This window comes from Pungitius pungitius, chromosome 1 (genome assembly GCF_949316345.1).
Source record: "Pungitius pungitius chromosome 1, fPunPun2.1, whole genome shotgun sequence".
Taxonomy (NCBI): domain Eukaryota; kingdom Metazoa; phylum Chordata; class Actinopteri; order Perciformes; family Gasterosteidae; genus Pungitius; species Pungitius pungitius.
This window is the reverse complement of record NC_084900.1, coordinates 26520264-26547711: the sequence shown is the minus strand read 5'-3', so window position 1 is coordinate 26547711 and position 27448 is coordinate 26520264. Positions and strand designations below refer to the sequence as shown.

The 27448-nt window shown below is 43.1% G+C and overlaps 5 protein-coding genes across 15 annotated transcripts in view; 4 read left to right on the top strand and 1 right to left on the bottom strand.

Moving 5' to 3' along the window:
• The window catches only part of ubr4 (ubiquitin protein ligase E3 component n-recognin 4), a 46703-nt gene extending 42455 nt beyond the window's left edge, over window positions 1-4248 (top strand). For all 9 annotated transcript variants that reach the window (XM_062563868.1, XM_062563863.1, XM_062563867.1 and 6 more), the window contains 11 exons: window positions 12-185; window positions 295-394; window positions 501-719; window positions 871-984; window positions 1151-1293; window positions 1409-1534; window positions 1698-1892; window positions 2026-2250; window positions 2372-2462; window positions 2626-2788; window positions 2978-4248. In XM_062563868.1, the coding sequence (XP_062419852.1) occupies window positions 12-185; window positions 295-394; window positions 501-719; window positions 871-984; window positions 1151-1293; window positions 1409-1534; window positions 1698-1892; window positions 2026-2250; window positions 2372-2462; window positions 2626-2788; window positions 2978-3042 (1615 nt within the window). In that variant the 3' untranslated portion in view covers window positions 3043-4248. The remainder of the gene's footprint in view (window positions 1-11; window positions 186-294; window positions 395-500; window positions 720-870; window positions 985-1150; window positions 1294-1408; window positions 1535-1697; window positions 1893-2025; window positions 2251-2371; window positions 2463-2625; window positions 2789-2977) is intronic.
• Window positions 4249-8132: 3884 nt separating this feature from the next.
• On the top strand, window positions 8133-9552 carry LOC119222512 (transcription factor HES-5-like). Its single transcript, XM_037479236.2, has 2 exons — window positions 8133-8265; window positions 8383-9552. The coding sequence occupies exons 1-2, from the start codon at window positions 8203-8205 to the stop codon at window positions 8827-8829; spliced, it is 510 nt and encodes a 169-aa protein (XP_037335133.2). The 5' UTR covers window positions 8133-8202; the 3' UTR covers window positions 8830-9552.
• Window positions 9553-12726: 3174 nt separating this feature from the next.
• her12 (hairy-related 12) lies at window positions 12727-13630 on the top strand. The gene is made up of 2 exons (XM_037480200.2): window positions 12727-12819; window positions 12925-13630. Exons 1-2 carry the CDS (start codon window positions 12751-12753, stop codon window positions 13333-13335), a joined length of 480 nt encoding a protein of 159 aa, XP_037336097.2. The 5' UTR covers window positions 12727-12750; the 3' UTR covers window positions 13336-13630.
• Window positions 13631-15764: 2134 nt separating this feature from the next.
• On the bottom strand, window positions 15765-20113 carry LOC119222640 (taste receptor type 1 member 1). Its single transcript, XM_037479424.2, has 6 exons — window positions 19609-20113; window positions 19136-19454; window positions 18255-19025; window positions 17949-18167; window positions 17598-17718; window positions 15765-17231 (listed from the first exon to the last, which is right to left on the bottom strand). The coding sequence occupies exons 1-6, from the start codon at window positions 19797-19799 to the stop codon at window positions 16306-16308; spliced, it is 2547 nt and encodes an 848-aa protein (XP_037335321.2). The 5' UTR covers window positions 19800-20113; the 3' UTR covers window positions 15765-16305.
• A 1447-nt stretch (window positions 20114-21560) lies between these two features.
• On the top strand, window positions 21561-26380 carry rprd1b (regulation of nuclear pre-mRNA domain containing 1B). 3 transcript variants are annotated; one of them, XM_037480588.2, is made up of 8 exons: window positions 21561-21697; window positions 21808-22353; window positions 22971-23100; window positions 23317-23462; window positions 23622-23740; window positions 23923-24049; window positions 24367-24542; window positions 25221-26380. In XM_037480588.2, the coding sequence occupies exons 2-8, from the start codon at window positions 22203-22205 to the stop codon at window positions 25368-25370; spliced, it is 999 nt and encodes a 332-aa protein (XP_037336485.1). In that variant the 5' UTR covers window positions 21561-21697; window positions 21808-22202; the 3' UTR covers window positions 25371-26380. The 3 variants fall into 3 exon arrangements, with proteins under 3 accessions (XP_037336485.1, XP_062419827.1, XP_037336486.1); XM_062563843.1 differs by having other exon boundaries at window positions 21561-22353; XM_037480589.2 differs by having other exon boundaries at window positions 21565-22353; window positions 23317-23450.
• Window positions 26381-27448: the final 1068 nt, after the last annotated feature.

The window sequence follows — 27448 nt, the reverse complement described above, 5'->3', positions numbered from 1 at the left end:
TTATTTCTTAGGTATGACGAGGAGCACAGCGCAGATGACAAAGTGTTTTTGGATTGCTTCTGTAAAATTGCTGCTGGGATCAAAAATAACATCAACGGTCATCAGCTGAAGGATCTCATTCTCCAGAAAGGGATCACGCAGAGTGCTCTGGACTATATGAAGAAACATATCCCCAATGCCAAGAAGTAGGTCTTCTTACATCTCCCACAGATAGTCTCTCAATATCTTTTAAAGTAGTTATATAATTGTGCTTGATTGTAAATCATTTTTCTTCTTGTTGTCAACTCTCATTAGTCTGGATGCAGATGTCTGGAAGAAGTTCCTCTCCAGACCGGCTCTACCCTTCATCCTCAGATTGCTACGTGGTTTAGCGACCCAGCATCCGCCCACACAAGTACGAAATATTAAATGTTAATATTATATCGTTCATGTATGGAGGAGTGAGAGAGCCAAAACCTTCCCACCTAACATGTCGGTCTGTTTTTTTCTCCTCTGTTCAGGTGCTGATAGGCACGGATTCAATAACCAACTTGCATAAGCTGGAGCAGGTATCCAGTGATGAAGGCATCGGCACGCTGGCGGAAAACCTTCTCGAAGCGCTGAGGGAGCACAGTGATGTCAACCTGAAGATTGACGCAGCCCGAAGGGAGACCAGATCTGAGAAGAAGCGTATGGCTATGGCCATGAGAAAGAAGGCCCTGGGGACACTGGGCATGACGGTACTCTTTTACCTTACTTTTCCTTTTTTCTCCATTTTCTTTGGTTCACTTTTGTTTAATTGGTGTTTGTTTGTATCTCTAGAGCAATCGCTCAGTGTCGCTGCCCAGTGTTGTTGGGTTGTTTTACCAGTGGTGTATGTTTACCTTTCAGACCAATGAGAAGGGTCAGGTGGTGACCAAGACCTCGCTGTTGAAGCAAATGGAGGAGCTGATAGAGGAGCCCGGCTTGACCTGCTGTATCTGTAGAGAAGGTTACAAGTTTCAGGTACACATTTGTCCATTAGATTAGATTAAATTATTTCACGTTTCAGCTGCAACAATTATTATATACTAGCCAGCGTCCTTAAGTAGTAAGTAAGACAATTGTCTTGTATACAGAATTCACTTGGTGTTTTGAATTAACATTTTGGTCTTTGTCTCCTCCGTCCCAGCCAACAAAAGTCCTGGGTATTTACACTTTCACAAAACGTGTGGCCTTGGAGGACTTTGAAAACAAGCCTAGGAAGCAGCAGGGCTACAGCACTGTGTCGCACTTTAACATAGTCCACTATGACTGCCATCTAGCAGCTGTCAGGTAGCACCAATCCCACAATGCACCTGCAGATGTTTACAATGCCTCTTATTGGGTAACCTCACTTTCAGTTTATTCTCATCCAATGATTTTATTTTTTCCTTTTCCCCCGCCGCAGGCTGGCTCGTGGACGAGAGGAATGGGAGAGTGCTGCTCTCCAGAACGCAAACACCAAATGCAACGGGCTGCTTCCTGTCTGGGGTCCAAATGTGCCAGAATCAGCCTTTGCTACATGCTTAGCAAGGTAGAATCATAGACCAGCACACCCCGGGGGGTTTCAGTGTAGTCAACTACCAGTTGACACCATGTTTTGTTGTAGACCATCGACATGTGTGGTTTAAATGTGCCGCGATGCCAGGGTTGCTCCCAGTAAATCATTTCCAATGGGATTTCTCTCTGGCGCACAGGCACAACACATATCTGCAGGAGTGCACGGGCCAGCGGGAGCCGACGTACCAACTCAACATCCACGACACCAAACTGCTGTTCCTCCGCTTTGCTACCGAACAATCGTTCAGCGTGGACACGGGAGGAGGAGGACGAGAGAGCAACATCCACCTCATCCCTTACATCATCCACACTGTGCTCTACGTCCTCAACACGTAAGTCTCCTTTTTGATGGGGAAAAGAAATTGAACAAAATGCAAGGCCCCATCTTGCTGGATAACCTATTTGACCAACATCCAGCTTGTGTAGTTCATGTATTTCACTCCTCATCCCACTCTGTCGCTGCAGTACGAGAGCTACGTCCCGAGAGGAGAAGAACCTGCAGAGTTTCCAGGAGCAACCATGTGAAAAATGGGTGGAGAGCTCATACGAGGTTGAAGGGCCGCACTATTTCACCATCTTGGCCATGCATATTCTGCCACCTGAACGCTGGAGAAGTTCACGTTTATACTTCCTACGAAGACTCCTGGTCAACGCCCACGCCAGGAAGGTCTCAGCAGTCTACACCAACAAGTATGAAACTGAAATTTGACTTTCCTAAAGTAATTAGCAAATAAGAAGTACAAAAAGATTTTTTTATTTTTGCATTAATAACTAATTAATGATTTAAATATGAAATTTACTTGATGAACAGACTCACAGATAAAGCACCAAAGGAATATGCAGTCTATCGCTCCCCTCTTCTCTTCTGGGCCCTGGTGGATCTCGTCTACGACATGTTCAGGGTAAATGTGCATACATAATTCAGACAATATTCTGCTTTCTACTTTTGTTTGGATTCTGTGAAAACTGAGAACCGATCGATGTCATTTCTTTGCTCTCTGTGAACAGCTGAAACGGAGCGAAATGTTGTCTTCACTTCTCTTTTTCTTCACTTTGGCCGTACAGAAAGTAGCTACCAGCAACACAGAGGGGGGCTGGTCCTTCTCGCTAGCAGAGTATGTCCGTCACAACGACATGCCCATCTACGAGGCCTCGGAGCGCGTGCTCAGGGCCTTCCAGGATGAACTCATGCCGGCAGAGTCCTTGTCAGAGTTCTGTGATGTTGTAGGTCAGTACACACGCATGCTTTCCACATTAACTTCAAAAGTGCAGACACCTCAATTGAAAGATATATTCCTTGAGGGATTTTATGCTTCGCATTCTCAATAAATTTGGACAAATCTGCGGTAAGATCAGAGACAGATTGTAAACTGTGATGTGACTTCTGTTGAGATACATGACCTTGTTTCTCTTCCAGGTCTTCTCTCCGAAATTGCAGACCCAGACCTCTTCCTGCAGGATTTGTTGAACTCTTTGCCCTGATGACCATCATCTCTTCCACCACCCCCCCTCCCACACACACACACACACACACACACACACACACACACACAGTTGTGCAAGTTAAGTTTGGATTGCCTACCAACTGAAATAATACACACAACTCTTACTCACTTCACTCCCTCATATGACATCTTAAAATTTACTAAGCTGAAACTATGTGTAGTCTAAAGAAACATCTGCCTTTGGCAACGCTGTTGATAAACTGCACTAAAACAGAATTTAGCCTTCGCCCCTGTGATTCAGATCGCTTCAGTCCAGAGTTGGTCATTCAAACCGGAGACATTTAGTTTAGTTTCTGGTTCACTGTGATCAACGACAAACATGAAGCTCCACCACCGCTCTGTCGTTTAAAGACATCACTGATGTTGCAGATTGGCCGTCTGAGAGAAAATAAAAAGTTGTTTGTTTCATGGGAATAACAAGGGAATTCTGTTTTACACCCCCCACCTCCTCCCTCTATTATTGGGCTGCAACGTTTCGGTAACAAAAAATGTTTTGGGATTTGACCCACCACGTGTTAAGAGTGGCATTTGATTTTATCTTTTTTTTCATATTGTTTGTTTGATTTAAGTTAGTTTTGGTCTGGCTTTTTAAGATGAGAAGGTTTCAGTGTCACATGGCTGCTGGCTAAGCTTTCCTTGGGGGCTTTCGCTGCGGTCTGTAGTTTCTAACTGGAATTTGAGTGATGGACAAAAAAGGTTTTTGGATTTTGTGTGTATGTGCAAGGTTTCTTTTATCATCATCTGAAGCAAAATGGTCAAAAGAAGAATGAATAAAAGTTTGTTTTATTTTTCCTCCAGTTAAAGTTACTCATTTGTGACACAGTGAACTTTGGGTTTGTGAAAGATTTCATCTGTTGCAACGAAATATCAGATCTGTCTAAATTAATAATAAAACAGACCATTATATCCTTAATGCGCTTTTTTCTTTGACTAATATTTTTCTTGTTTCTTCCCCAACACTTTCTTTATTTCGGGCCAACACTCTTGTTTCAATCTCCTGAACAGATTACCGGGAAGATTGATTTATATTCTACAGACCCTCGAGAGATGAATGCATGGTGTGGAGTTTCCTGGTGTATTGTTAATACTCTTAATCCCGCTGCTACTATGTGCAACTGTTGCTGAATGTCTGCTTTTTGAATTTAGGCTATGATTAATAAAGCTGTTATTATTGCAAATCGTACCCAGGGTAACCTCTTCTGTTATTACAAGTTTGCGGTTCTACACCAAAACAGCCCATTCGTTTTCAGGAAATTTGCCTTCCATTTGTAACGCTGCATGGAGAGACTTCATCAGTGTGCCATAGGCTCGATCACTGTAGTGACTAATAGTCTTTCTCTAGGGTATTACATTAGGTGTCTGAGTTTATATTAAATTTGTTTTTTGTTAAATGAAGAAACCACTGCAGTCCATTACTTTAGGTCTTCATTTGAAAAGCAACGAGTCCAATTGCAGTTTTGGGTCAATGCATCCTGCATATATCGTGCTTGGACTATCTAGCGTTTCACCAACCTACGAGTGTAACGTCCCACTGTGGATCTGCTCTTTTAGACCAGCTCAAGAACAACAACAAAACCCGTAGGTCCCCTGGATCAACCTGTAAACTACCTCTGAGGTGTGTGGAAGCGTTCTATAAATGCTGCTAGAGGCCTGTAAACACGATAGAAACTTTTATTAACAACTGGACTCAACACAAGAATTGTTAAATTCATATTTGAAAATGTTAAGTCAAAAGAATCTATCGTCATTAGTTTTAGGAAATCATTGTCAACACAAACTGCAAACAGTAGTACTTTATTTTATACTTTTATATGAAGCACATATTGCACATCTCAGGACAACTAAAATGACATCACTCAACGTAATGTAGAAACATTTACAAAAATAAGTATGCGTTGGCATACACATTCTCCCTTTGTACAAAGGAATATGCCATTAGCTCATTAAAACCTGGCAACATGGAATTTAGTAACCAGTTTCAAGGAGTACTTGCGGCGTTAAACGTACATATTAAGGCATATCTGTGGACCAATAAGATCACAGTGTATATGGTTTACATCTCCCATCCTTTCCATAATCTCCACTTTACGTGAAGTGAAAGCACCCAACAGAAAACAAGATTTAATGTCCTTTTCCATCTGAATGAGGTTTTCCAATTGGAGCTTCCCCTTGACGGTCCATCACTATGAAGCATGTGGAAACACACACAAAGTCACACACAGTGCCCCGCCCCCATCTCATTTCACGTTGTTCTCATGTGTGTGTCCCCTTGCTACTAGCAGCAAAGTGGTGCCAAGTCCTCTGCAGGTGAGGGGAAGAGCCGCATGGCCTCCCTGGACGACTTGTTGTAGCCATTATGGAAAATCAAGGCCTTCTTCACTGTGAAGAAGGACACTGTCTTGTCCCACACCTCAGCGGTGCCCCCACCCGTGTTGAGTTGGCTCTCCACTGCTGAGCGGAGCCTCGCTGCTCTGTCTGTGCACTTCCTCTCCAAAACCATCATCTTACACATTCTGAGGAGAAAAGGGGTGAAAGATCAGATTAATGCTGAATGCACACAAAAAGACATCCGTTTTAAATGTATCAGCCTACAGAAAATGAAAAGCTTGGTCCTGCTGCTGCCCTCGTACAAATCCGCTGAATGGAGTTTCATTCATAATGCTCCCATCATTAATTGTCAAACCGCAACCGTCTTCTCAGAACTAGTGTCCCTGTTTGTTTGTGTACTCCACAAACCCTCTATTAATAAGAGACGCTACCCATGAAAAAGTTGGTGGGCTCCCATTAAAAATCCACCTCCATTGTCTCAATGTCCGTGAAGGACTTACAGAAAGTTACAGAAATCTAAAAAAACGGTAAGGTAAAAACAAATTACAACAGAGGTAATTTGGGTGGACCGACCCAAACAGATTACTTTCCCCCCACCAAAAACATTGATCAACACTAAATGATGAATGTACAAAGGAACAAAAACTACTAAATCCTCATTATGACGCCAGATGACCATGAATGAGACAGAAGTTCAAAGAAAAATGCCAAATGAACTTCTTCCACATACGAGTTGTCTTCATGTGAGCTTACGTGGTGCGCTGGTCCCTCATGGTGAGAACGCAGTCCGTGGATGTCCAGTCAGTCCGGGCCTGTCCGCTACAAGAGGCTCTCAGAGTTGTAGTTTCGCTCATCGCGACCTCCTTCCTTTATATACTTATACCAACTATCCCATCGATTTAATGTGATGCTGGTTCTCACAGTGTTGGACCAATCACAAAGCAGCGTTATGACAATGGGATGTGAATGAATTAGTTGAATTCAGGGGGCACAAATGCCCCCAATCCAGACAAACGGGTGGGAGGGGCCCGTGGTCGGCTGATGGCGAGGGAGCTGTCCTCGTTATTGTATCGACTGGGAGTGATATGTGGGGGGAACGCAGAAGAACCGACTCCACCTGAGGACGTCCTACATGGCAAAGTATGTCCATTTAACAAGGTGGTGGACGATACAACTGCTCTTCCTCTTTTATGTGAAAAATGTACTTACTAAAGAAAGAAAACATGTTAAATTTGAATATGTTAAATCATCACAGGCTTTATCACAACTGAGCATATTCTTTTTTTTATCAGCCATTACTCAGTCCTCAATGTGTGTTTTTCCCCGAACTCACTTTTTACAACTTTTTATGTCCTGCATTTATCATTTTCAGGTCAAAACCTTGAAAACAAATCCCAGTGAACTATCCACCTTCAGCTCACAGCCCATTCTCTTATTTAACTTTGTGTCTCTATTTCAGCCTCTCCAATTCTCACGCTGAGCGTCTCCCATGCTTGATTGGCTGACAATAGCTTACTATCCGTCCAGATGGTGTGCCTGGAAGCCCTGTTGACAGCACTGAGTTCCTGGGTGTGTGTGTGTGTATTTGGAAGGGGGTTGGTCACTCAATCTTTGTTCGATGGGGCACACTTCCTTTGTGCAGCCGGCCTCAGTGTCATTAACACTGAAGTGTGGGAAGCCTGGGACCACAGCGGCTCCCACGTTCCACACAAGCAGGAAGGGAGCGTGTGACTGAGACGTGGCCAGCGGCAGGCGGGTCAGCCAGTGTGTGTGTGTGTGTGTGTGTGTGTGGAGCGAGGGAAAGTGAATGAGAGTGTGGCTGTCTGCACAAGTATGCGGGGCGCTCGCCTGATGTGTGCTCGGAGTGTGGAGACTGTGTTCAAACCGTTTTCTTGTCTTACAGTTTCAATTATGTTCAACTGCCGTTAAATTAAAGTTGACAGGCTGAACTTTTAAAGCACCATCACTTCTTTTAACAGCAAGTGTCTGTATTGATTTTTTTAAAAGACTTGTATGGAATGTAAGCATCTATAATGCCAGTAATAATGCCTTTTTACACTGGAAACAGTACATTAGATGAGTTTAATGTAAACTGTGATGAATGTTTACATTTGACACTATGACTAAACCAGTGAGAAAAGAACAGAAGAAATGCAGGACTCACGTGAAAGTAAAAACATGGTCCTATTGAAAGTATAACCACATCAAGTATATTTTGTTTGATTTTCAAGCTGGCTTTTCTTATTCATCTTTGAGACGTCTCAACTGTTGCACGGCTCCACGGGGAAAGTCTGCCGTGTCAAACAGGAAGTGGCTGCGTGTTGGGCTTTTCTAATGGCTGGCCCTCGATAACACCCACGTGTGCCTGGTGGCGGAGGCACTTTGTGCTCAATTATGTGGCGGTTGAGATGACATGAGACAGCGGCGTGCTTCCCTCTGGGGTCACCACTTTCCCATATCAACACAAGCACAGGGTCAGTCTCCCAGCTACGCCCCCCCCCCCCCTCCTCCTGCCTCCCGCCCCCACCACACTCTTTTCTCTCGCAGTCTATTCCTCCACCTGCTCCCCGGAGACACACTCATTGTCCCCCACGGCTATAAACACTTCATTGAGCATGTGGCAGCCCTGCGTTCCTCAAAGCCCTTCCCAGCGCTCCCATTGGCCGGGGGGACTGTGAGAAACTCCAACAAGCCCAAGACCCACACATTCATATGGAGATTTGGGTGTATAAATACAGGGCAGAGGCAGAGGAGAAGCAGCACAGAACTGGCTCTTTGAACTGAGCAGGAACGCTCTGATTCCACAGCTATGGCACCCACTGTTTTTGGACAAGCAAGCTATCCTAAGCAGCACCTGGCTCCGGCTCATAAGGTAAATTGGATTTCTAGCAAGTCACACAGCTTCCATATCGAACAGTGTTCACGTGGTATGAAAACGAGGGATTTTCAAATCTAAACTTTATTTCTTTTTTTTCTTCTTTTTCTTCAGCTAAGAAAGCCAATGGTGGAGAAACTGCGCAGAGACCGCATCAACACCTGCATCGAGCAGCTGAAGTCTCTGCTGGGTCCTGAGTTCATCAGGCAGCAACCCGACTCCAAGCAAGAGAAGGCGGACATCTTGGAGATGGCGGTGTGCTACCTGAGAGCGTGGCAGCTTCAGAAGCAGCAGCAGCAGCAGCACCAGAAGGCCGGTGGGGCCCGCGGCCCGACGGCGGGCGGCGATGGCTACTCTCGCTGCGTGCAGGAGGCCGTCAGCTTCCTGTCCCACTGCGAGGGGCAGACTCAGGCCCACCGACGGCTGCTCAGCCACTTCCGGGGCCTGCAGGCGTCCGGCGTGGCTCCGCGCCGCCTCTCCCCTCCGGGTTCTCCGCTGCATCAGATCACCTCCGGCAAAGGTGCGGGTCAGGCCGGCAGCGCGCTGTGGAGGCCCTGGTAGGATGGAGGCAGCCTCTCACAACTCAGAACGTCATGGACACAACGTCAAAGACTCGTTGGAGTCTGTTTCCGTTTGCTTTGGCAGAAGATTCAATGTCGTAGAGTGTTGTACTAGTACAGCGAAATGGGCACAATGTGCCAATGTTCCTTTGGAAGGACTGAAATGATCAGGTTTTACTGAACATGTTCACATTACACGCTTTAAAATTTAAAGTGCTTACTCGTGTTCCCGTGGGGAAAAAATAACATTGTTTGTTTTACAAACATCACAGAATTGTCGTGTTGTAACACCCACATGGGGTTGAAACTATAGGTGTCTGAGACACTGATTTATGTGTTTAAACTACTGTCTGTCGCTGGTACTAAGTATCACCGACTGACACATTTCATCAGTTTGGTGACGATGAACATCGCTTTATTGGATCCAATGGATTCACTTTTACTGTAAATCGCATTATGATTGTACTTAATTATGACTATATGTAGCCATTATTTGGTATGTGTGAAGGTGTGTTTTACCTGTTCAGTTGTAATTTTCATAATAGATGTTTTTTTCATCTTCAAGTCTATACCTTTTATAAAGTCATGTTATGTTGACATCTATCTTTACTAAAGGAATCTGTTGATCGCTTCCTTGAGAAGTTTGCTTTTGAACTTGAAAAATAAATGGGAAACTTCACATGAAGTTTTACAAACATAAACCAAAGCAGCGTCTTTATTTTCTCAGAAAACTGAAATTTTAAGTGTTAGAGGACAATAGAGCCATACATAAAAATGGTAGTTTTTGTCTTAGTGCTAACACTAAGTCTTGATTGAATATCATTTAATGGCAGAGCAGGTTGAGGTTGAGTTTGTGTCCTGGGAGAGGTTTGTAAGAGCAGACGTTTGCATCTGGTGGGCTGCGCGAGGAGGGGGCCACCTGTGCGTGCTTTAGGAGGGAGGTGGAGGTGGGGGTGGGGGGGGCACGTGCTGCTCGTTGAGAAGGTGAGAATGATCCCCTCTTCCCCGTTGATAAATGATGGTGCCCACCCTCCCTTTGGAACTTTGGGTCGCGGCTTGTCATTAAGGTGTGACGATGGCGCACCAGAGAGCTCACCAGCATCACCACCTTGTTTAACTGAACGACACTGTAGAAATCAATGGTACATTCCTGCCGCATTCTTTTTGGATAATGTGAAAAATGTGCTGCTCAGATAATCACTCCACACATTCACTGCCATTCGCTGCCACCAAGGCCCCATACGTCAGTATGTTCCTGTTTGAACCATGTGCCTACTTGGTATGGTACCAAAGCAAATGCAAAATAATAATATCTACAGGTCTTCAGAGGTGCTACACAAAGTAAAGTCCAACTATAGCTAATGGATTGAAAGTTGTGTTATGATGTACAGTGATTTGTTTGCAGTGGGAATCATACATAATTTATATTTAATGACCTGATTGAACAAATTAAATTAAAACCTAAAAAAAAAATTGAATTGAATTTTTCAATTGAATTGAACAGTTTTTACTCCACTAACTTTGAGCTTAATTGTTGCCTGAGTTTTTCCCACAGGGCTCATTAAAGTTTCATCTCATCTGACCTCACTGGGTCACAGGTGTTCAAAAAACTGGGGTGACACCCCGCACACATGACCCACTTCTGTTGTGGCGAAGGGCACAGGCTGTCTAGTGCTTGAATTGTGTCTCAAGTGCCACAAAAGTCTTTCACAACTATTTGTGTGTGCAGAGTTTGTGGAGAATGTGGCATGCCTGGGACTTTCTCAGGGTCTAGTTGTCCAGGCCAGATGGTCTGGCTGGAGCTGCCTCCCCCCCTTCAACATGAGATCAAACACCGTAGCTAATGTGATGTGTAACAAGACACACTTCTTTTGTTCCCGTCTCTGGGCCAGTGAATAGGCACAGAGTGTGGGAAACGGGAGATATCACACTCACAGAGAGATGGCTGACGGGAAGCCGCTCTGCGCCCGCCGCGGGTCTGAGGGATGGCCGAGACTTTATGGCAGGAATTCAGAGCTCTGGGGCTGCTGGTGGGAGGGCAACTCGTCTTCACACACACTTGTAGACAAAGACCGCCAGCAGCAAGGCAGTGCACACTGACTTTCAGAGGAGGCACATACTCACACAATCGTGTGCACAATGAAATCAACGCAGGGAACAGATACCATGGACGTGACTTGACCAGATTGTCAGTTTCTGTGCCTTTGAATGCTGTAATGGTGACAGGAGGGCAACAGGCAGGAATTAAGGCACAGAGATACATCTACTTATATGAGCATATGGAACTGTAGAGAAAAGAACATCAAATATCAAAGTAACAACACTAACAAGCAATATCCAAATATATTTGTAGTCATATTATCTATCTCTCTACTTAAGGTTGGTTTGTTGGTTTGTTTATTTGTTTAACTCACCATTTCAAATCAATGGAAATACCTCCGTTTAATTTATTATAACAGCTACAGGTTTCTATAGTAACATGTTTGAATGGGCCAGTGTTGCCGTTGTGGCATTTCTGCTCTGAATGAATGAAAACGTTGAGTCCTTCTTTCAGTATTTCTGATGGACGTCTGAAACCACAAATTAAAAGAGTCAACACGGACCAACGCTGCTCTGCGCCAGCCAGTGGAGCCAGTTGACTTGATTTTTCCCAGATGGACCGAGGCACAAAGTTTCTGTCTGTCCTGCAGCAAAAGATCAATTAACATTCCCAGTGGAGCATTGAGGAGCGGCAGGTCTTTTGTAGCTCATTTAACCCGATGTTGGGGACTGGTGGGAAACTGGGGAGACGGGACTACTCACACAGCACCCACAAGGCTGCCTTCACATCTGGGGCCAGCCGGTGACTGAGGCCTCTCAGAGGCACGCTGCTGGCCCGCTCACAATGCCATTGACTTGACTTTAATTTGACACAGTTAATTTACAACAGGGGCGGCAGACTTTGAGTAGAAGTTAGACGGGAGCATGTAATGAAAGACTGCCTCTGTTTTTACAACGTGTGACAAAAAACTACAATAATCCCAATGTGATCTGTCTCACCAGATATTGTACAGTGACTGAAAGATATCCTTACAAAACATGGTCATTTAATAAGTTAACTATTCATGAGTGAAACATTTGCTGTAACTGTTTAAAGAAAATAAAAACTAATGATAGATTTCTCAGTTTGCAGTGTGAGCAATGCACTTCTTAATAAATAGGCATATTATGAGTTATTACCATTTACTGCCTTTGATCCGTGTCTCTGTTGTAGAGTTTTACGGTTTTTCTTTCTGCTTACAGAAAAAGTTAACTGTAACAGAAGGCAACACGTAGTTGGAAAAGTAACAGGTGGACTCACCTGCAGCCAGTTGAGGTCACTCTTTAATGTTAACTACCCACACGGCCACAATTGAATATTGTTTAGCCTAACTGTGGGTTATCTGCGATATCTGTTCTTTTTCTGTTCGTTTTCATGTGTCCAAATGCTCCTGTCTGCTACTAAAATGCTTTTCGGAGGAAGCAAAGCTTTGTTTGGAGAGAAAATGAAAGGCCTTCAGCTTATATTGTTTTATTGCAGTGAAGCATTTGCTCCTTAATTGCCGTTCTCACCCTTTGAAGATGCCTAACTTTCATTAATCTAAATCTAGAAAATGCAATTTAAACCTCCTGTCCATGATTAACTCTCAGGTGACCTTAGATAACATATTAATTACCTGTTGCTTATCTTGGGAAACACGCCCGCACAGATACATGCTCTCTGAGTTATTGTCATGTCCTCCATTGTTGCGCTGGGAGTCCCACTGGTCAGAGTGTGGGAACCCCAGCCCTGCCTGTGCCACATGGCTTTGTTATGCTAATGTCTCGGTATAAAATGAAGAGCAGCCCCTCCAGGGGCGTCACAGCTAACAGTGCAGTCTATACTCACTTCACCTGCACAGACATGGCTCCTTGCTCATCCAACTACTCCTCTATTCCCCACACCAGGATCTCTGAGAAGGACAACATCAAAGTAAGTTCTTTAGAGGGATTTAAGGGCTTGTATGGTCAAAAAATGGACACATTGTTCACTGCTGATTTAAAGAATGAGCTAACATATGTATCTCCTCTTCCACAGTTAAGAAAACCTTTTGTGGAGAAAATGCGGAGAGATCGCATCAATAGCTGCATCGAGCAACTCAAGATCATCCTGGAGAAGCAGTTTCACAAGAAGGAGCCCACCTCCAAGCTGGAGAAAGCCGACATCCTGGAGATGACTGTGAGCTTCTTGAGGCAGCAGCTACAGCCGCGCCTCTGTGACAGTGACTACAACCAAGGCCTCTCTAAGTGCTGGGAGGACTCGGTGCACTTCCTATCTGCTGCACCCGACACAGAGGGCTCCGTCACTCCTCTGCATGGCCTTCAGCGGCAGAAGCTCCATCCGGCCCAGAGAGCTAGCAGCACCTCACCAGTGTGCTCCCCCCTCAGGCCCACCACGCTGCAGGACAGCAGCAGCAGCAGCAGAGGCAACGTGTGGAGACCTTGGTAGAGACTTTGACACACACGGACAGTCAGAGACTTGAGGGACGTCTCCCTCACTATGTAGGAAATATATTTCCAGCCTGCTCATTCATGATGGGTTTCCTTACGGTCTCATCACATTGATGGACGGAGAAGGAAATGCGAAGGCTCTTACTTATTTGCTTTGACTTTGAATCACATTTGATGTTTGCTTTTCCTTTGAGTTTAAAGCTGGAGGTCGATATTGAGTGATATTCTTGTGAAATAACGTTTGCTCCAGTGGAGTTTATCTTTTGACTTCTTAAAATGATGTTGTCTGCCATACTGTGTTATACTGACAGCTGCTGTTGAGAATATTTCTCTTCTGTTTTGAATTATTATTAAGTTCTATGTATGAGGTTGATGATAATGTGTATGTCTTAAATGGATGTTCATATTGATCTTTGTGTTGATATTGCTGTTGTGCTATCATAATTAGGCTCTTCTACATTTGTATGACAATTAAAAATAAAAAGATACAATCAATAAAAGAAATGTCCATACTATATTAGCAAATTTTCATGATTCTCAATAAAACTGGCCTCATGTGATGTTTGGTGAGGAAGGAAGAGATGTAATAATGTATATAAACAAAATACTATGGTTAAAAGCCTTAACATTATACTGATACTTAATAATAGTTAACCTTCCTACTTTCCCAACCTACAGGACAAAAAAACATTTTCTTTAATTCCAAGAATGATTTGTGTTTGATGATTTGTGTCACACACTGCATTAAAAATAATACACCTACAGAACCAACCTTTAATTTAATCAAATACCTTTAATAACCACTGTATTAATGTGACATACATTTTTAACTTCACAACAAGTGCATAAGGAACAGTAATAATAACCTCACTGTGAGGCTTGAGGACAACGTGATATTGTTTCACTAATCCCTGTGTTGTCATTGTTCTGTGTGAATTTAGGATTAAGAGAATAGAATTCCTTTTACGTATCTTTCATCAATATGATGCAACACTAAAAGCATTCAGTAACATCATAATGGAGCAAGATGGAAATAGACAAGTCCCCTCAGGTCTGAATGTCTGTGTGCCTGATTACATTGAATCATTTATTCAAACTTTGTCTTTTTACTTTGATTACAAACTGCAGCTGTCGGTAGACACACTGTTTCCTCATAATATTCCCCTCTTGCTCACATTCACATTGCTTATTGACAGAGTTGCTGTGGTTGTTGTCACCCTCACAGAGGACGGGCCTCGGAGGAGCAAGGAGCCGTGTCCGTGCAGGTGAAGTAAGCTGCAGAGATATTAGCATAACAATGGCACGGAGGGCTGGGGTTTGTATCAATGGGACACGCATCAATTACTCGGAGGTGAGGTATTCACAGGCTGAACAGCAGAGATAAAACCATCCCCGAGATCTATATCAGACTGAGAGTGATGTGCTGTCAGTCTCCGATCAGGAGCGGTTGCTTATCTCACACTGCAGTCACACAGGGGACCAGCCAGCATTTCCTCATGCGCTCCTGGGGAATAATTAAACAGGATTTAATGTGTTGGTGGCATCTAGGGGAAAAGTAGGCATGTTATTATTAAATTGCTAGTGTGAAAGTATGATATTTTAAAATGTATTACACAAATTTTAATATTAACAGCTTTTGCATCCCTCTACAAGAAGCGTACAGCTTAATGATGAAAATGCAATATTACCCAACTAAACAATCAACAGAAAACAAGACGGTTCAAGTTTGGGATTTCCAAAAGAAACGCATGTTCTGAATATTGCCTGATCATAATCATTAATTTCCCTAATTGAAATGGACCGAGAAGTTTGTCAAATGAATTCCTGAGCTCTTCCCCACAGCACATTGCTCTGGTCTTTGGTGGGGCGCTGACAACAAAAACTCCTGCTTGTTCACCCATGGCACACTTCTATTGTTGACTGAGGGTATTAAGCCGTGAGTGGACAGAGAGACTGTGGGAAAACCAAGCTTGGACTACTCACACATCTACTGGTCAATAGCCCTGACCTCCCAGCCACAAAAAGCCTTTTCATCTCCCCCCTCAAACAACCGGCAGCAGCAGCAACGTGTGTGTGTGTGTGTGTGTCTGTGTGTCTGTGTGTGCGCAGACACAAGACAGGCCAATTGTGCATTTACTTGATATACAATGAGTTTAGGTCACGCAATACTGAAACTTTTCTTCCTGTGACCAGCTGCCTTTTCTTGTCGTATGCCTGAAAATATGATCATGCCACTTGCCTTTGTGGACCTAAACCGACAAAAAAAGATTTTTTCATACAGACACTTGTTGATCTAGATGACATTTTATAAATACCTGTGGGGTTTTGGACCAAAAAAAGCAAGACTAAGACACAAAACATTTTCTTAAACTATCCAACATTTTCTTCTTTATTTAATGTTCCAGAGAAAAAAAACTAATCAGCGTTACAGTCGTTAGTGCAGCCACTAGGGGCGCTGTTGATCCCCTCCAACATGTCACATGGACACACGTCCATTTATGGTCTATGCTACCATTCTATTCACTATGCCAGGAAAATACCATACGGATACACAACGTATGAAATGCTCTGTATCAAAAGTACCAGGCTGTCCTTGGGTGTCAAAAGTCAGTGTGATGTAAAGCAAAGTGTTATCAAGGGACGTGGATTCAGCTCAACAACAACTGGCTGGAACTATAATAAGTCATCAAATTACAAATGTCATGGATATCCAAAGTTACATTTTCATCAATAAATAGCATGAATCACTCCAACATAAGTCAACCTGGATTTAAAAATGTATGCAAACAAAAGATAATGTTTGTTAAAGTATTTTCTTCCTTCTTTTCTTTCTGCTTCATGTAGAAAAAACTCAGTTGTTAAATACATTTGAAAAAGAAACTCAACCTGTGTTGTTTCAGAGATTTTACCTGGTGTCCCTGCATCATACAATTCATCTATCTTTCATCAACTAAAACCAATGCAATCCTCATTGTTTGCTCATTGTGTACATTTGGATACAGTTCTGGAAATGAGCTGCAGTGTTCATTTGCGGCTTCAGGGCGATTATATAAAGTTTGGGGAGGAAGTAGCCCCCGAAGAAGGCCGCAACGCTGAAGAGTATGGCGAACACGTGCGCGGCCATAGTGAACGGGCCTCTGCTAATGAGGTAGAGGGTGAAGAAGCTCATCCAGGAGATCATGTACACCATGAGGCTGAAGGTCACACTCTTGGCCTCGTTGTAGTTGGCTGGCAGGTCTTTGCCCATGTAGCTGAAAGAAAAGCAGAGGATACTGAGTAGTGACACATAGACGAGCTCAAGGCTTGAAACAAGGGAGAGGGTGTTGCTGCACTCCAACACAATGCTGTCCTCGTAAAAGTCCAGATCCTGAGAGGGCCGTGGGGTGTTGACCACCATACGGATCACAGATATGAACAGGACGGCGGCGGACATGAAGAAAATGGTGAACTCTGGTCCGCGGTTTTTGGCCCACTTGTCATAGACCGGCGGCAGTTTTGATGAAAATTTAAAAATGCAAACGACCTGGAGCGAGCGCACGGTTATGCAGGCCAGGCACACAGTGAAGCTGACGATGAATAGAAGTTGCTTGAGGATACAGGCCAGAGGAGACGGCTGGCCAAAATGGCACAAAGAACTCAGTGCAGCCACAGTCAGGGCTGCCAGCATCAGGAGGCAGGTGCGGCCCCCGGCAGACTTGGCCACGGGCGTGTTCAGGTTGAGCAGGAGGATTACGGCGGAGCTTGAGGTCATGAGAAGACAGGCGGCCAGAAAGAAGAGCAGTGCGATGGAGAGGGGGTCATCCCATGCAAGCAGCAGGACAGTCCTGTCCAGACACTCCTCGCTGGCAGAGGGAGCCCACTCCCCCGGCAGGCACGGCTGGCATGTAGTGGGTTCTGAGGGAGAGAGACAGCGTAGATGTTAAAGCTGGGCTGTCCAATGTGACATGAATCGAAAGATTGGTGAGTCATCATGAGAAAATATTGTGGTTAAGAGCGAGCAGAACGGGTTTTTTCCGACATGTGTTTTGGCAAAGTGCCCCTTTTCAAAATGGGAGTTTCCATCCCTTTAGTGGTGGAATGTGAGGACACAGTGTGAGTATAAAGCGCCACCTGCTGGAAAACCTGGCAGACAACTGCTGAACAAAAGTGCTGTGTGGTCATTTTGATGAACTCAGTTGGTCCTACACAGAGCAAAGTCGGCCCCCTCCGATCCTTCTTTTTAAGAATATTTTTCCAGTGCATTGGATTTTTCTATATTACCACTTATATTGAGAAAAGTAGCAGAGGGGCAGGCCTGGCAGTCGAAGCAGCATGCATGTTGCCCCGTCAGCAGCTTTTGGAAGCCTCTCGGGCAAGGTGGAGAGCAGATGGATAGCGGTACCTAGACGGTACCAACAGGGTTCAACAAAGATCATATTTAACTGTCCAACATTTTTCAGGCAGCGGATAAACCATTTGTTTTCTAGGATGGTTAAAATGTTTTCAAGTTTTAAAATGTTTAAAAGATATGTTTATTTCTCCCAAATAGTTGCACCATTTTCCACTAAATAGTATAAGAAACAGCTTTGAGGATAAATACCCAAACCCTACTCAAATAGGTTGTAGGCCTACCGTTCTTGAGTTTCCTGTGCCGTGCCACTCAATTTGATCAGCATCAACTGAGAGATCTATGGGTCCTGGGCTGAATGATCCCACCTCTTTGATTGACCAGTCCATCCCCCTCCAGACCCAAACAATGATGTCATATCCTGGTGGCGGGTCACCATTTGTATCAAAGTTCACAGAAGTGTTGCCAAGTGAGAATTTCACCTCCTTAAGCCACAACAGCAGCTAAAGTGGAGAGAAAGAAGGAAACATCAGTGCCAAAGAAGACTTTTTCTGAGAGATTTTTCTTGCAAAAAACACAAATCAACTCACCTCCCAAGGATACACCGTCTTCTTTTGGCACTCTCCAGAATCACAACCAAGTCCTTGGTGCAGAGCATGAGCCACAGCATAAACTGCCTTATACACATTGAAGGAGGAGGTGATGTCATATTTCTCCATTGAAAATGTGTTGCTGGCCAGGCTGTACAGGTCTTGGCTGTTCAGACAGTCATTGTCTGGGCTCATGGTAACATTAAAGACTTTCTGGGTTTCGTTACGTTGCATCGAGGCCTTAACTACTTTTTTCTCAAACACTTCAAAACCAGAAATGGATCCAAATTTAAGGGAGACGCCGAGCACAGTACCAATAGTGTGAATACCAGGTATCTTTGAGATGAGACTAGACGCTGACCAGTCCTCGGTCCCAATCCACACCTTACCTGTCATGTTCTGATCAATGACAAACATGAAGAAGTCCTTAGCTATTGACTTGCTGGCGAAGACCACAATGGTGTGGACGTTAGCAGTCTGTATGCTTTCCACTATGTTCCTCAAAGTCCGGACCGTGTTGTCTTTGTACACGGGGATGACTCCTTGGTAGGCGATGCAGATACCGTGGAGTGGTGCTTGCTGGAATAGGCTTTCCATGCCCTGCAGGCCATAATCGTTGTCACTGCCCAAGAGAGCAACCCAGGTCCAGTTGAAACGGACGAGAAGGTGGATCATAGCCGTCACCTGGTTCTTGTCACTTGGAATTGTGCGGAAAAAGGCTGGATAGATTTGCTTGTTGCTCAGCATTTCAGTTGATGCTTCGTAAGAGATCTAAAACAAAGGAAGAGAATGATCCTGCATTGTATGGATACCTTTTCATGTCATGTGGAATTTGCAGCAATTCAAGGGCCATTATTAAAACGTTCCAGGTCATAACTTACTTGTGGTATAAGATATGCCCCCAGTAAAGCAGCCGGGGTGAATGATTTGCTGCTGCTGTCTGGCCCAATCACAGCCAGTGTCTTTTGCCTGTCGTAGTTAGTGTTTCCCTCTGTCTCAGGTGTAGACGGGCTCCGCTGGTGCTGCTCCAGCAGGTCCAGTGTGGCCAGAATAGCAGCAGACATCGAGCATGTGTCGTATATCTGGTAGCCCAATTTCACCCGTGGTAAAAGTGGCTGCGGTCCGGTGCCGTTGTTGATTTCTTCCACAGCGAATCTCATGGCCTGCAAAAGGTAATATCCGTGTTTGTTGGGTTTACCTCTACAAAGGATAAAATCATAAAGAGGAGAACAATTAAGACACGGCAATGTCAAACTAACATTTTTAAAGTAGCAATATTTTGATTGAGCCAGACCACCAGTGTGATACTCTCTTGATCAGCGGCGTGGTGAGTTTGCTGTCAAGTAAAACTTACTCATTGCATTTACTTAAAGCAGGAAAAACAGCACTTGGTTCATCCGTGTAATGGAGAGAAAAGAGTCCAGCGAGTAAGAAGTCGCCTTGCAGCTGCATCCCCTGTCCGTGAGTGTTGTAGTCTAGTTTCCCGTCAGCCAACGGTAGCATCAGCCACCCGAAGGAAAGAAGCACAGCACCAGACAGATCCATACTTCACCTCCAGCACCAGCTGCTGCTGTGGAAGCTCTGTGCTGAATGGATCCAGGCCTGGTTTTTTTATTGAGCGAAAGGGATAATCACATTTGCATCGTGGCGGTTTAGTCAAGAATATTTCCATGTCAGATTTGTTTTTGTGATTGTAGAGTTCCCCTCCCATTAAACAATTTGCATGCATGTAATAAGCCATAAAAATTGGAACATATCTGTTTCTTTCTATTAATCTTTGACAATTGACACACAACTGTAAACAAGAGCAAACACAGTCACAGTTTTCGGCTTATTGCAGATCTATTTATCATCTCAAGTTCATTTTACTTTTGTCTTATGGACATTTTATTTAACATGATAAACCTCAGAACGGTAGATGTTGATATGAATGAATTATTTGGTAACTGTAAAAGACTTAATACTTGTCAGATTACTTCAGCAATCACTCGCTGTCAAGTTATTTACTGTGCATGGAAAATAAAAATACCCAAATCATAACCAGACTTATAAAAATTGTATGAGATATGAAAAGGAATTTAGTAACATATATAATTTACCTTTTGCATACCAAATGTTCATGATAGTAAGGCTTTCCTACACTGGGTTTACGGAAGTGGTACACATACATGATGAAAGAAATTGTTTGATGTCCTTTCTGCTTGTCCTACTCATGGTTGAACATTGTTTGATACACTCTAATGGCCCTCTCCCAATAAAAGAAGAAATATTCATTGAATGCAGCTGGTTTGCCACTTACCCTAACCCAATTACCCATGACAGGGGTTCTCAACCTTTTTTTAGTGACATGCCCACTAAAAAATGTTCCTTTCACTATACTATCTACGATTTTTGAATGGATTCTTATTTTCCTTCTGTGACAAATCAAAAGGTCTGATGTGAAAAGACAAACTAAAACAGAACCTTCATTAATTCAGGTTGTGAGTTTTAAAGTTACTTGTAGTTTGAGTTTAGATTTTCAGATTTTTAGTTCAAATGTCATGCATGAGAAAGGTTTATGCAGGTGCAGCTGAATTTGCATTAGGTTGACATTGAAAGCTCATTTTGTTAAACACACCTGTTGTACAAACATAACATTTGCTTGATGAATACCAGCGTGCAGAACTCGACCCCATTGTTTTGACAGGATTGCATTTTCTTAACCGCGGTATTATGAAGGCAAATGGACGTATTCAATGTCTGTCCCTCTACAACCTTTTTTTTGAGTGAAACTATTTGCACTGTGTGAGTGTTCATATTTTGAATCCAAAAAAGTATTTAGTAGTTACCCTTATGATTTCTATTCAAACATTCAAATCAGGCTGCTGCTTTAAATAATTAATGATTCAAGAAAACATATAAAAATGTATATATATTTGAAATTCAGTCATTTGAGGAACGCAAAATAAAGAATATCTTCATTATAACTTGTATAGCATCATTAATTCATTTAGGGTAATTGATGGGTAAAGCCTTTCATGACCCATCAGTGCAGGTCAACAGTTCACATTTCAGATGCATAGTGATGAAGAGTCCTGAGACTTTTGAAAAGAGTTGAATGTCCTCTGTGGCAACAGGAATCTGATCATCATCATCATTGCCAGTCTTCACAGTTCTTTATGATACTAGCTGTAATTTCTGCTGCTAAAATAAATATCCCCTCTGATGAACTGAAACAAATGAGCTATCAACAATATTATGTAGCCGTGTATGAGGGGTTAGATTTGATCCACACTATTACTTAATCTCTGGGTAAAGCATGGCTCCATATTACATCTACTGGTGCATTGGCCGATGCCGGGCTGTGCCTGCGTCACTACTGTGCGACGCACATGTCGAGGTGAAAGTGCGAGCTGCCATTTTTTTCGAAAGAATCTTCCTGATTATCCAGGCAAAGACAAACTGTGAGTCTCACCATCACTCGTTGGCAGTTTTGTTTCATACGTCGGTGCATTGAAGACAAACTCCGCACGAATATTACTGACGCTCGATTTTCCTTCGATCCGGGTTCCAGCGCAGGCTCGGCTCAGGGCTGCACCGGGCTGCAGATGGCTGGTTAGCTCGGGAAGCTAACGTTAGCTGTGGCTGTAAACAAACACTACAGCGAGTGAGGAACAGCAGCTGATAAAAGATCCTCACGCATGTCAGGTTTCTTCGGTCGACGTGGTCGATTGTATTCACTTAAGGGGGCAGCTAACATAACGTTAGAAACGAAACCCTGGAAACACAACGTTGGGGGGGAGCGGTCGGCAGGAGGCGGTTTTGACGCTGCATGTCTGCAGGTTTGCGCCACAACTTCAGTTTTGATGACAGTGCGAGTTTCTCCAAACTAGGTAGGAGTTCGGTTTCTTTAGAGCGGGTCGGGTCCACGCGGTTCACTGGGCAAACACACAGCGCCACACCGACACCATGTCGTCCTTCTCCGAGTCGGCTCTGGAGAAGAAGCTGACGGAGCTGAGCAGCTCGCAGCAGAGCGTCCAGACTCTGTCTCTGTGGATCATTCACCACCGCAAACACTCGGGCCTCATCGTCAAAGTGTGGCACCGGGAGCTGAAGAAAGGTGAGAGCTACGCGCAGTGATATATGTGCCACTCAACCCCATGTCTGAAACTTGAGTTAGGTTAAAGTGTAAATGTGGAATGTAGGAGATCTGTAAAACGGTGTTATTACCAGGCGTGAAAGATTATTACTATCATTTAACGTAATTTAACTTCGAATGGCATCACCACAATGTAACGTCCTGCATACAAAACCTGTATTGAGTACTTCGGTATGTTATGGCAGCAATATATTATCAATTAATCAAAAGTAAAATGATTGATTCCACAGTAAAATGCCTTTTTGGGGGGTTAATATTACTGCTGTAACTATGTGTTTAACTTCAGGAATCCAGATTTAACCGTAAATGGTTAAATTCATAATATACATGCATATATCTGCCTTTGAAATTCAGTGTAGCATTAGTATTAAGTTGCATGAAATATAGTACTCAACGTCAGTACAGTACTGGAGTAAATGTAGATTCAACCAACAAAATTACTGGAAGTGAATGTATTAATTTGTGACACATTGATATTGGCGGAGCTGAATGGGAAAATACAAGCTGCTGAGTCCTTGTGTGCAAGGAATCCCAATGTTTAACTTATTCAAAAATATCTATTTCATGTACATTTTCAGCTAAAAGCTCCAGGAAACTAACGTTCCTGTACCTGGCCAATGATGTCATCCAGAACAGCAAGAAGAAAGGACCCGAGTTCACAAAGGACTTTGAGACGGTCCTTGTCGACGCCTGCTCCCATGTTGCCAGGTAGGTGGGACAGGATCACTGTACAGCTGTACAGCTTTCTCTCAAACAAAAAAAAAAGTTGTTTCTTTCCACCTCCTAAAAATGCTAAGGGTAAACATGGACTAACACATTTTATCTTATAATACAATTGTCCCTAAATCTTTTGAGCTTTAAAGGAGAACCTTTCAATGAATCCTCTCTTCTTCTCTGTCCCTCTGCTGTCCCGCCTCCTTTCAGGGAAGCAGATGACGGCTGCAAAAAGCACATGGAGAGACTGCTGAACATCTGGAAAGAGCGAGCCCTCTACAGAGCAGACTTCATTCAGCAGCTCAAACTGGCCATAGAAGACTCTAACAGCCCCCGGCCTTCAGGTGACACAACTCGTATGCTACATCCATACTAACAGGGGTTTTAAGAGGGATTTCACTGATACTGTAGATCTGTCCACATCACCACACAATCTTGAATTTTTAAAACTCACACTTTCTCATTCAAATGAATGATTTGAAATTGTTTTTTGGCCTGTAAATTTGACCCTGCAGAAGAGAAGAAGGCTGTGAAACGAAGCTATCATAAAATCCAAGAAGAAGAAGATGATGAGGATGATGACTACAGAAGCAATGCCTCACCTCGCAATGCAGACATCTCTGCAACCCAACTGGTAGGATGCCAATGTTTCACTTACAAAATGCGGAAGGAAAAATAATCATAATTTTGCTTGTTCCACTGCACTTCATTATTTTCTCTTGGTGCCTCTCAACCCCAATTTCTCCCCATTTTTCTGTTGAATGCTCTCCTACCCGCTCCTCTCTAACTCCTTTTAACCTTCCCCCCGTTTCTCAGACAGAGGATTTGGTGAAAGCCCTTCAGGACTTGGAGAATGCTGCCTCAGGCGACGCGGCGGTCCGTCAGAAGATCGCATCGCTGCCGCAGGAAGTCCAGGACGTTTCTTTGCTGGAGCAAATCGGTGGTAAGATCTGGGATTCTATACTCTATAAATGTTTTAAAGTAAGTTTTAACCAATAAAAACTGTTAAACTCACATAGCTTCCTATTAAGTTTAGTGCAGCCATACCCTTTAAAATGGCATTGTATTTACAATAATAGTACTTATATTCAGAACATTTTTAAATTCTGCTTAAAAAACAACATGCTGACCAATATAGATAAAATTATCTAAAGTAAAATGCCCTTTACTCAATTTTTTTTCTGTTGCTTTTTTATCTAAGTTTTTTGAGATCCAGTCTTTTGATCGATGACCTTACGAGCCTCTTTGACACCAATCTAGACAAGGAGGCAGCGGACAAGCTGTCGAAGACGGTGGACGAAGCGTGTTTGCTTCTGGCGGAGTACAACGGGCGACTGGCTGCAGAGCTGGAGGACCGGAGGCAGCTGGCTCGCATGCTGACAGAATACATCAACAGCCAGAGGGAGGCGCTCATGGAGAGAGAAAAGAAACTAGAGGCAAGGCACAGCACTCACAACTGTAGTATCACAAGAACTGAAACAAGCATCTGGGTCTGAATCTTTGTGCGAAAGTTTCTCCTTCACATATTAACAGCGAAGGCTTCATTTTTATCCCTCTGAGAAGTAATCAATCTGGCACTAATTGTGCCGCCAACCTGTAATTTAGAATTGCAAATATCTTTAGTCAAATCTTTTTTGTAATCTGATACTAAAGGGGGTGTGCAATCCACACTTGTTTTTGAATATACAAATCAAAACTGGTCACCACATGACAAACCAGCCGGCTGACAAAAAAAAATGTGGAAACACTGGTAACGTTCCACCTGATTCATTTCTGTTGTATTACACATTAGGTCTATTTACTATTTTCATACTTAATCGCTGCCATCTGGATACATGGCGATGTAAAAGGAAAGAAGGTCCGACAGTAGCATCCAGCGTGTTTACAACTGGTCTGACCATCTGACGGCTTGTATACATTTTAGAAATGACTCACAATAACTTTTGGACCTGGTGGCCACATGTAGTCAAGTAAGGCCCGAATTGTACTCTATCTTAATTGTCTTCTAAAGCCACACTGTCACCAACATGTCTTTCAAACGGGCCAGGAAGCTAAATTTATCAGACAAACTAAGTCGTCATTTGTAGCTCATATTTGTCCTCTTGTGTCCTCAGGAGTATAAGCAGAAACTGGCGAGGGTGACCCAAGTTAGGAAAGAGCTGAAGTCCCACATCCAGAGTCTCCCCGACCTCTCCCTCCTGCCCAATGTGACTGGGGGTCTGGCCCCCCTCCCCTCGGCTGGAGATCTATTCTCCACCGACTGAGACGTCTTTGCCCAGAAACAACCCCCCCCCCCCCCCCTCCCCGAGCAAACCCAGCCACACCTTTGATTCCCAGAACAATTCCAGCTGTGTCACCAGTCAGACTACAAATGTGGTCGAACCTCCCTCGGCAATCTCTCCGCAGTGAGGATGGTACATTAGAAGCAAGGTTTGGTGAAATCAAAATGCTCTGCAGAGGAGAACTGAGACTCTGTTGGCCTGGATTTTTCCAGCGCTTGTTCAATCGACAAGGATTCCACTCCACCAGCTTAGAACGAGTTTGTTTCCTGTTTGGTTTTTACTTTTTTTTAAGGAGGAGGGCGGGTTAAAGAAGCAATGTTTAGACGGAAATAAATGTTGGCTGTGAAGACCTGTCAATCAAATTGTCTCTCAGCGTGGTAGATTTAGTGGAGTCTGTGATCAAAGGGATGCCGTTTGCTCTCACAGGTCTCCAGAGGTTGTGACTACACTGTGAAGAGGATGTACCATTCATTAGTTTTATTTTTTGGGTTTTCAGTTGGTGGCTTTTTATTGGCCCATAGGTGGTCTTTAATGTGTGTGTAAAATTAGAGAAGATCTCATCACATTGGGTTCAGTGCATGTTGCTTTTTGGTTGCTTCATGAAAGTATGTGGTCAGAAGACTGTGATAAATAGGTTTTGTCCTCATAGAGAAAGACAATAGACATGCTTTGTTTTTGTGCCCCAGTTTGCAAGCGTGTTTCTCGTTTACAGACTCAAACTTTGATTCAAAGTTCCCATTTGTTTTCATGCACTAATTTGGACGGATGCTTGAGATAATTCTGTTTAAAAGGACAGTCGTACAGTATAATGAAACTCAAACACAACATCTACAGTAAAAGATGAGAAAAAAAACACGAGTATTAACTATTACGTTTTAGAATGCAGAATTGGGCAATATGAAAATATCAGGATTAAGTGGAGCAGATGGAGACCTTTTTATATAACGTGTTTTGGTAAAAAAAAAAAAAAAACATTGAATGTAAACTAATATGGACTTAATGGATCTCAATTTTCACAATTGGTATTGTTGTTAAAATAATGAATACTAATTTATACCTATTACTTGGTCCAACACGTGTGCAAATGCTAAGTGATGAACTATTTTACTGAAGAGATGCAGCAACACCTCTTCACTCCCTTTCTCATGTTTCTTTTTTTCTAAATGAGGACACCAACCAATGCATAAGTTAAGGTTCAGAAGTGTGACTTATTCACCATCATTTTTGGTACACAACAGTTTTATATGATTTACCTAACAGATCTCTGTCAAAACCTGAACAGTATGTATCATTTGTTTTGCTCATATTTGATTTTCAATTGTCTGTATACAGAAAAAAATATTCAAGAAGTTTTATAAAACTTAATAAAAATGGTTTACTTTCTCCTTTTTGTTTAAACTTTTAGAAACTAAAGTTAGAGATTAAGTTGCCGTACCTGCAGATGCAATGGCTCAGGAAGAAAAATCATGTCGCAAATCCTTTTAAGGGAACCCTCAGATCGATTATTGTCTTCTAAAAGTCTGCAACGACAACTGATTTCATGCAGAATGTGATTCATATCAGACAATCAGTAAAAGGGTGCAGTGATAAAACATATCTGGAGCTGGTGCTTTAAAATCACCACCAACGTCGGAACTTTCTGTGACTGAATATTTTATTTAGGGGTAGAGAGGATGTTGTTATTTGGGTCTGTCTTAATTTGACAAATTACATGACAAAACCCAAATCAAGTATGCTATGACATTGTTGTTGTATCCCCATACTGTGCATTTTTCTTTAGATTGCACACTATGAATTTATACATGTTTTCATATTCATAACCTAACAAAACAACATACCAGGACTTTCTCATTATTTGGTAATTTGCTTATCAAAAAAAACTAAACCATTCTGAGTATTTTATTATGTCATCAGAGAACACTTTAATAGAACCTTTTATTGGAAGGGTGGTCGCTGTTCTTTATTCTGTCATGTGATATAATTCCCTTCTAGAATGCTGCCAGGAGCTTAGAGTAGTATCAAAATAGGAATTCATAAGTGTGGAGAAACCGTCCTCGTAG

Bases quoted from the DNA above. Each gene is read 5' to 3' on its own strand.
- LOC119222512 (XM_037479236.2), top strand. From the start codon at position 8,203: ATGGCACCCACTGTTTTTGGACAAGCAAGCTATCCTAAGCAGCACCTG. The intron at 8,266-8,382 runs GTAAATTGGATT...CTTTTTCTTCAG, and splicing joins ACCTGGCTCCGGCTCATAAG to CTAAGAAAGCCAATGGTGGA.
- her12 (XM_037480200.2), top strand. From the start codon at position 12,751: ATGGCTCCTTGCTCATCCAACTACTCCTCTATTCCCCACACCAGGATC. The intron at 12,820-12,924 runs GTAAGTTCTTTA...CCTCTTCCACAG, and splicing joins CTGAGAAGGACAACATCAAA to TTAAGAAAACCTTTTGTGGA.
- LOC119222640 (XM_037479424.2), bottom strand. From the start codon at position 19,799: ATGGATCTGTCTGGTGCTGTGCTTCTTTCCTTCGGGTGGCTGATGCTA. The intron at 18,168-18,254 runs GTGAGTTGATTT...TCTCCACTTTAG, and splicing joins AGACGGTGTATCCTTGGGAG to CTGCTGTTGTGGCTTAAGGA. The intron at 17,232-17,597 runs GTAATATAGAAA...TCTCTCCCTCAG, and splicing joins TACTTTTCTCAATATAAGTG to AACCCACTACATGCCAGCCG.
- rprd1b (XM_037480588.2), top strand. From the start codon at position 22,203: ATGTCGTCCTTCTCCGAGTCGGCTCTGGAGAAGAAGCTGACGGAGCTG. The intron at 24,050-24,366 runs GTAAGATCTGGG...ACACCAATCTAG, and splicing joins TTTGCTGGAGCAAATCGGTG to ACAAGGAGGCAGCGGACAAG. The intron at 24,543-25,220 runs GCAAGGCACAGC...TTGTGTCCTCAG, and splicing joins AGAGAGAAAAGAAACTAGAG to GAGTATAAGCAGAAACTGGC.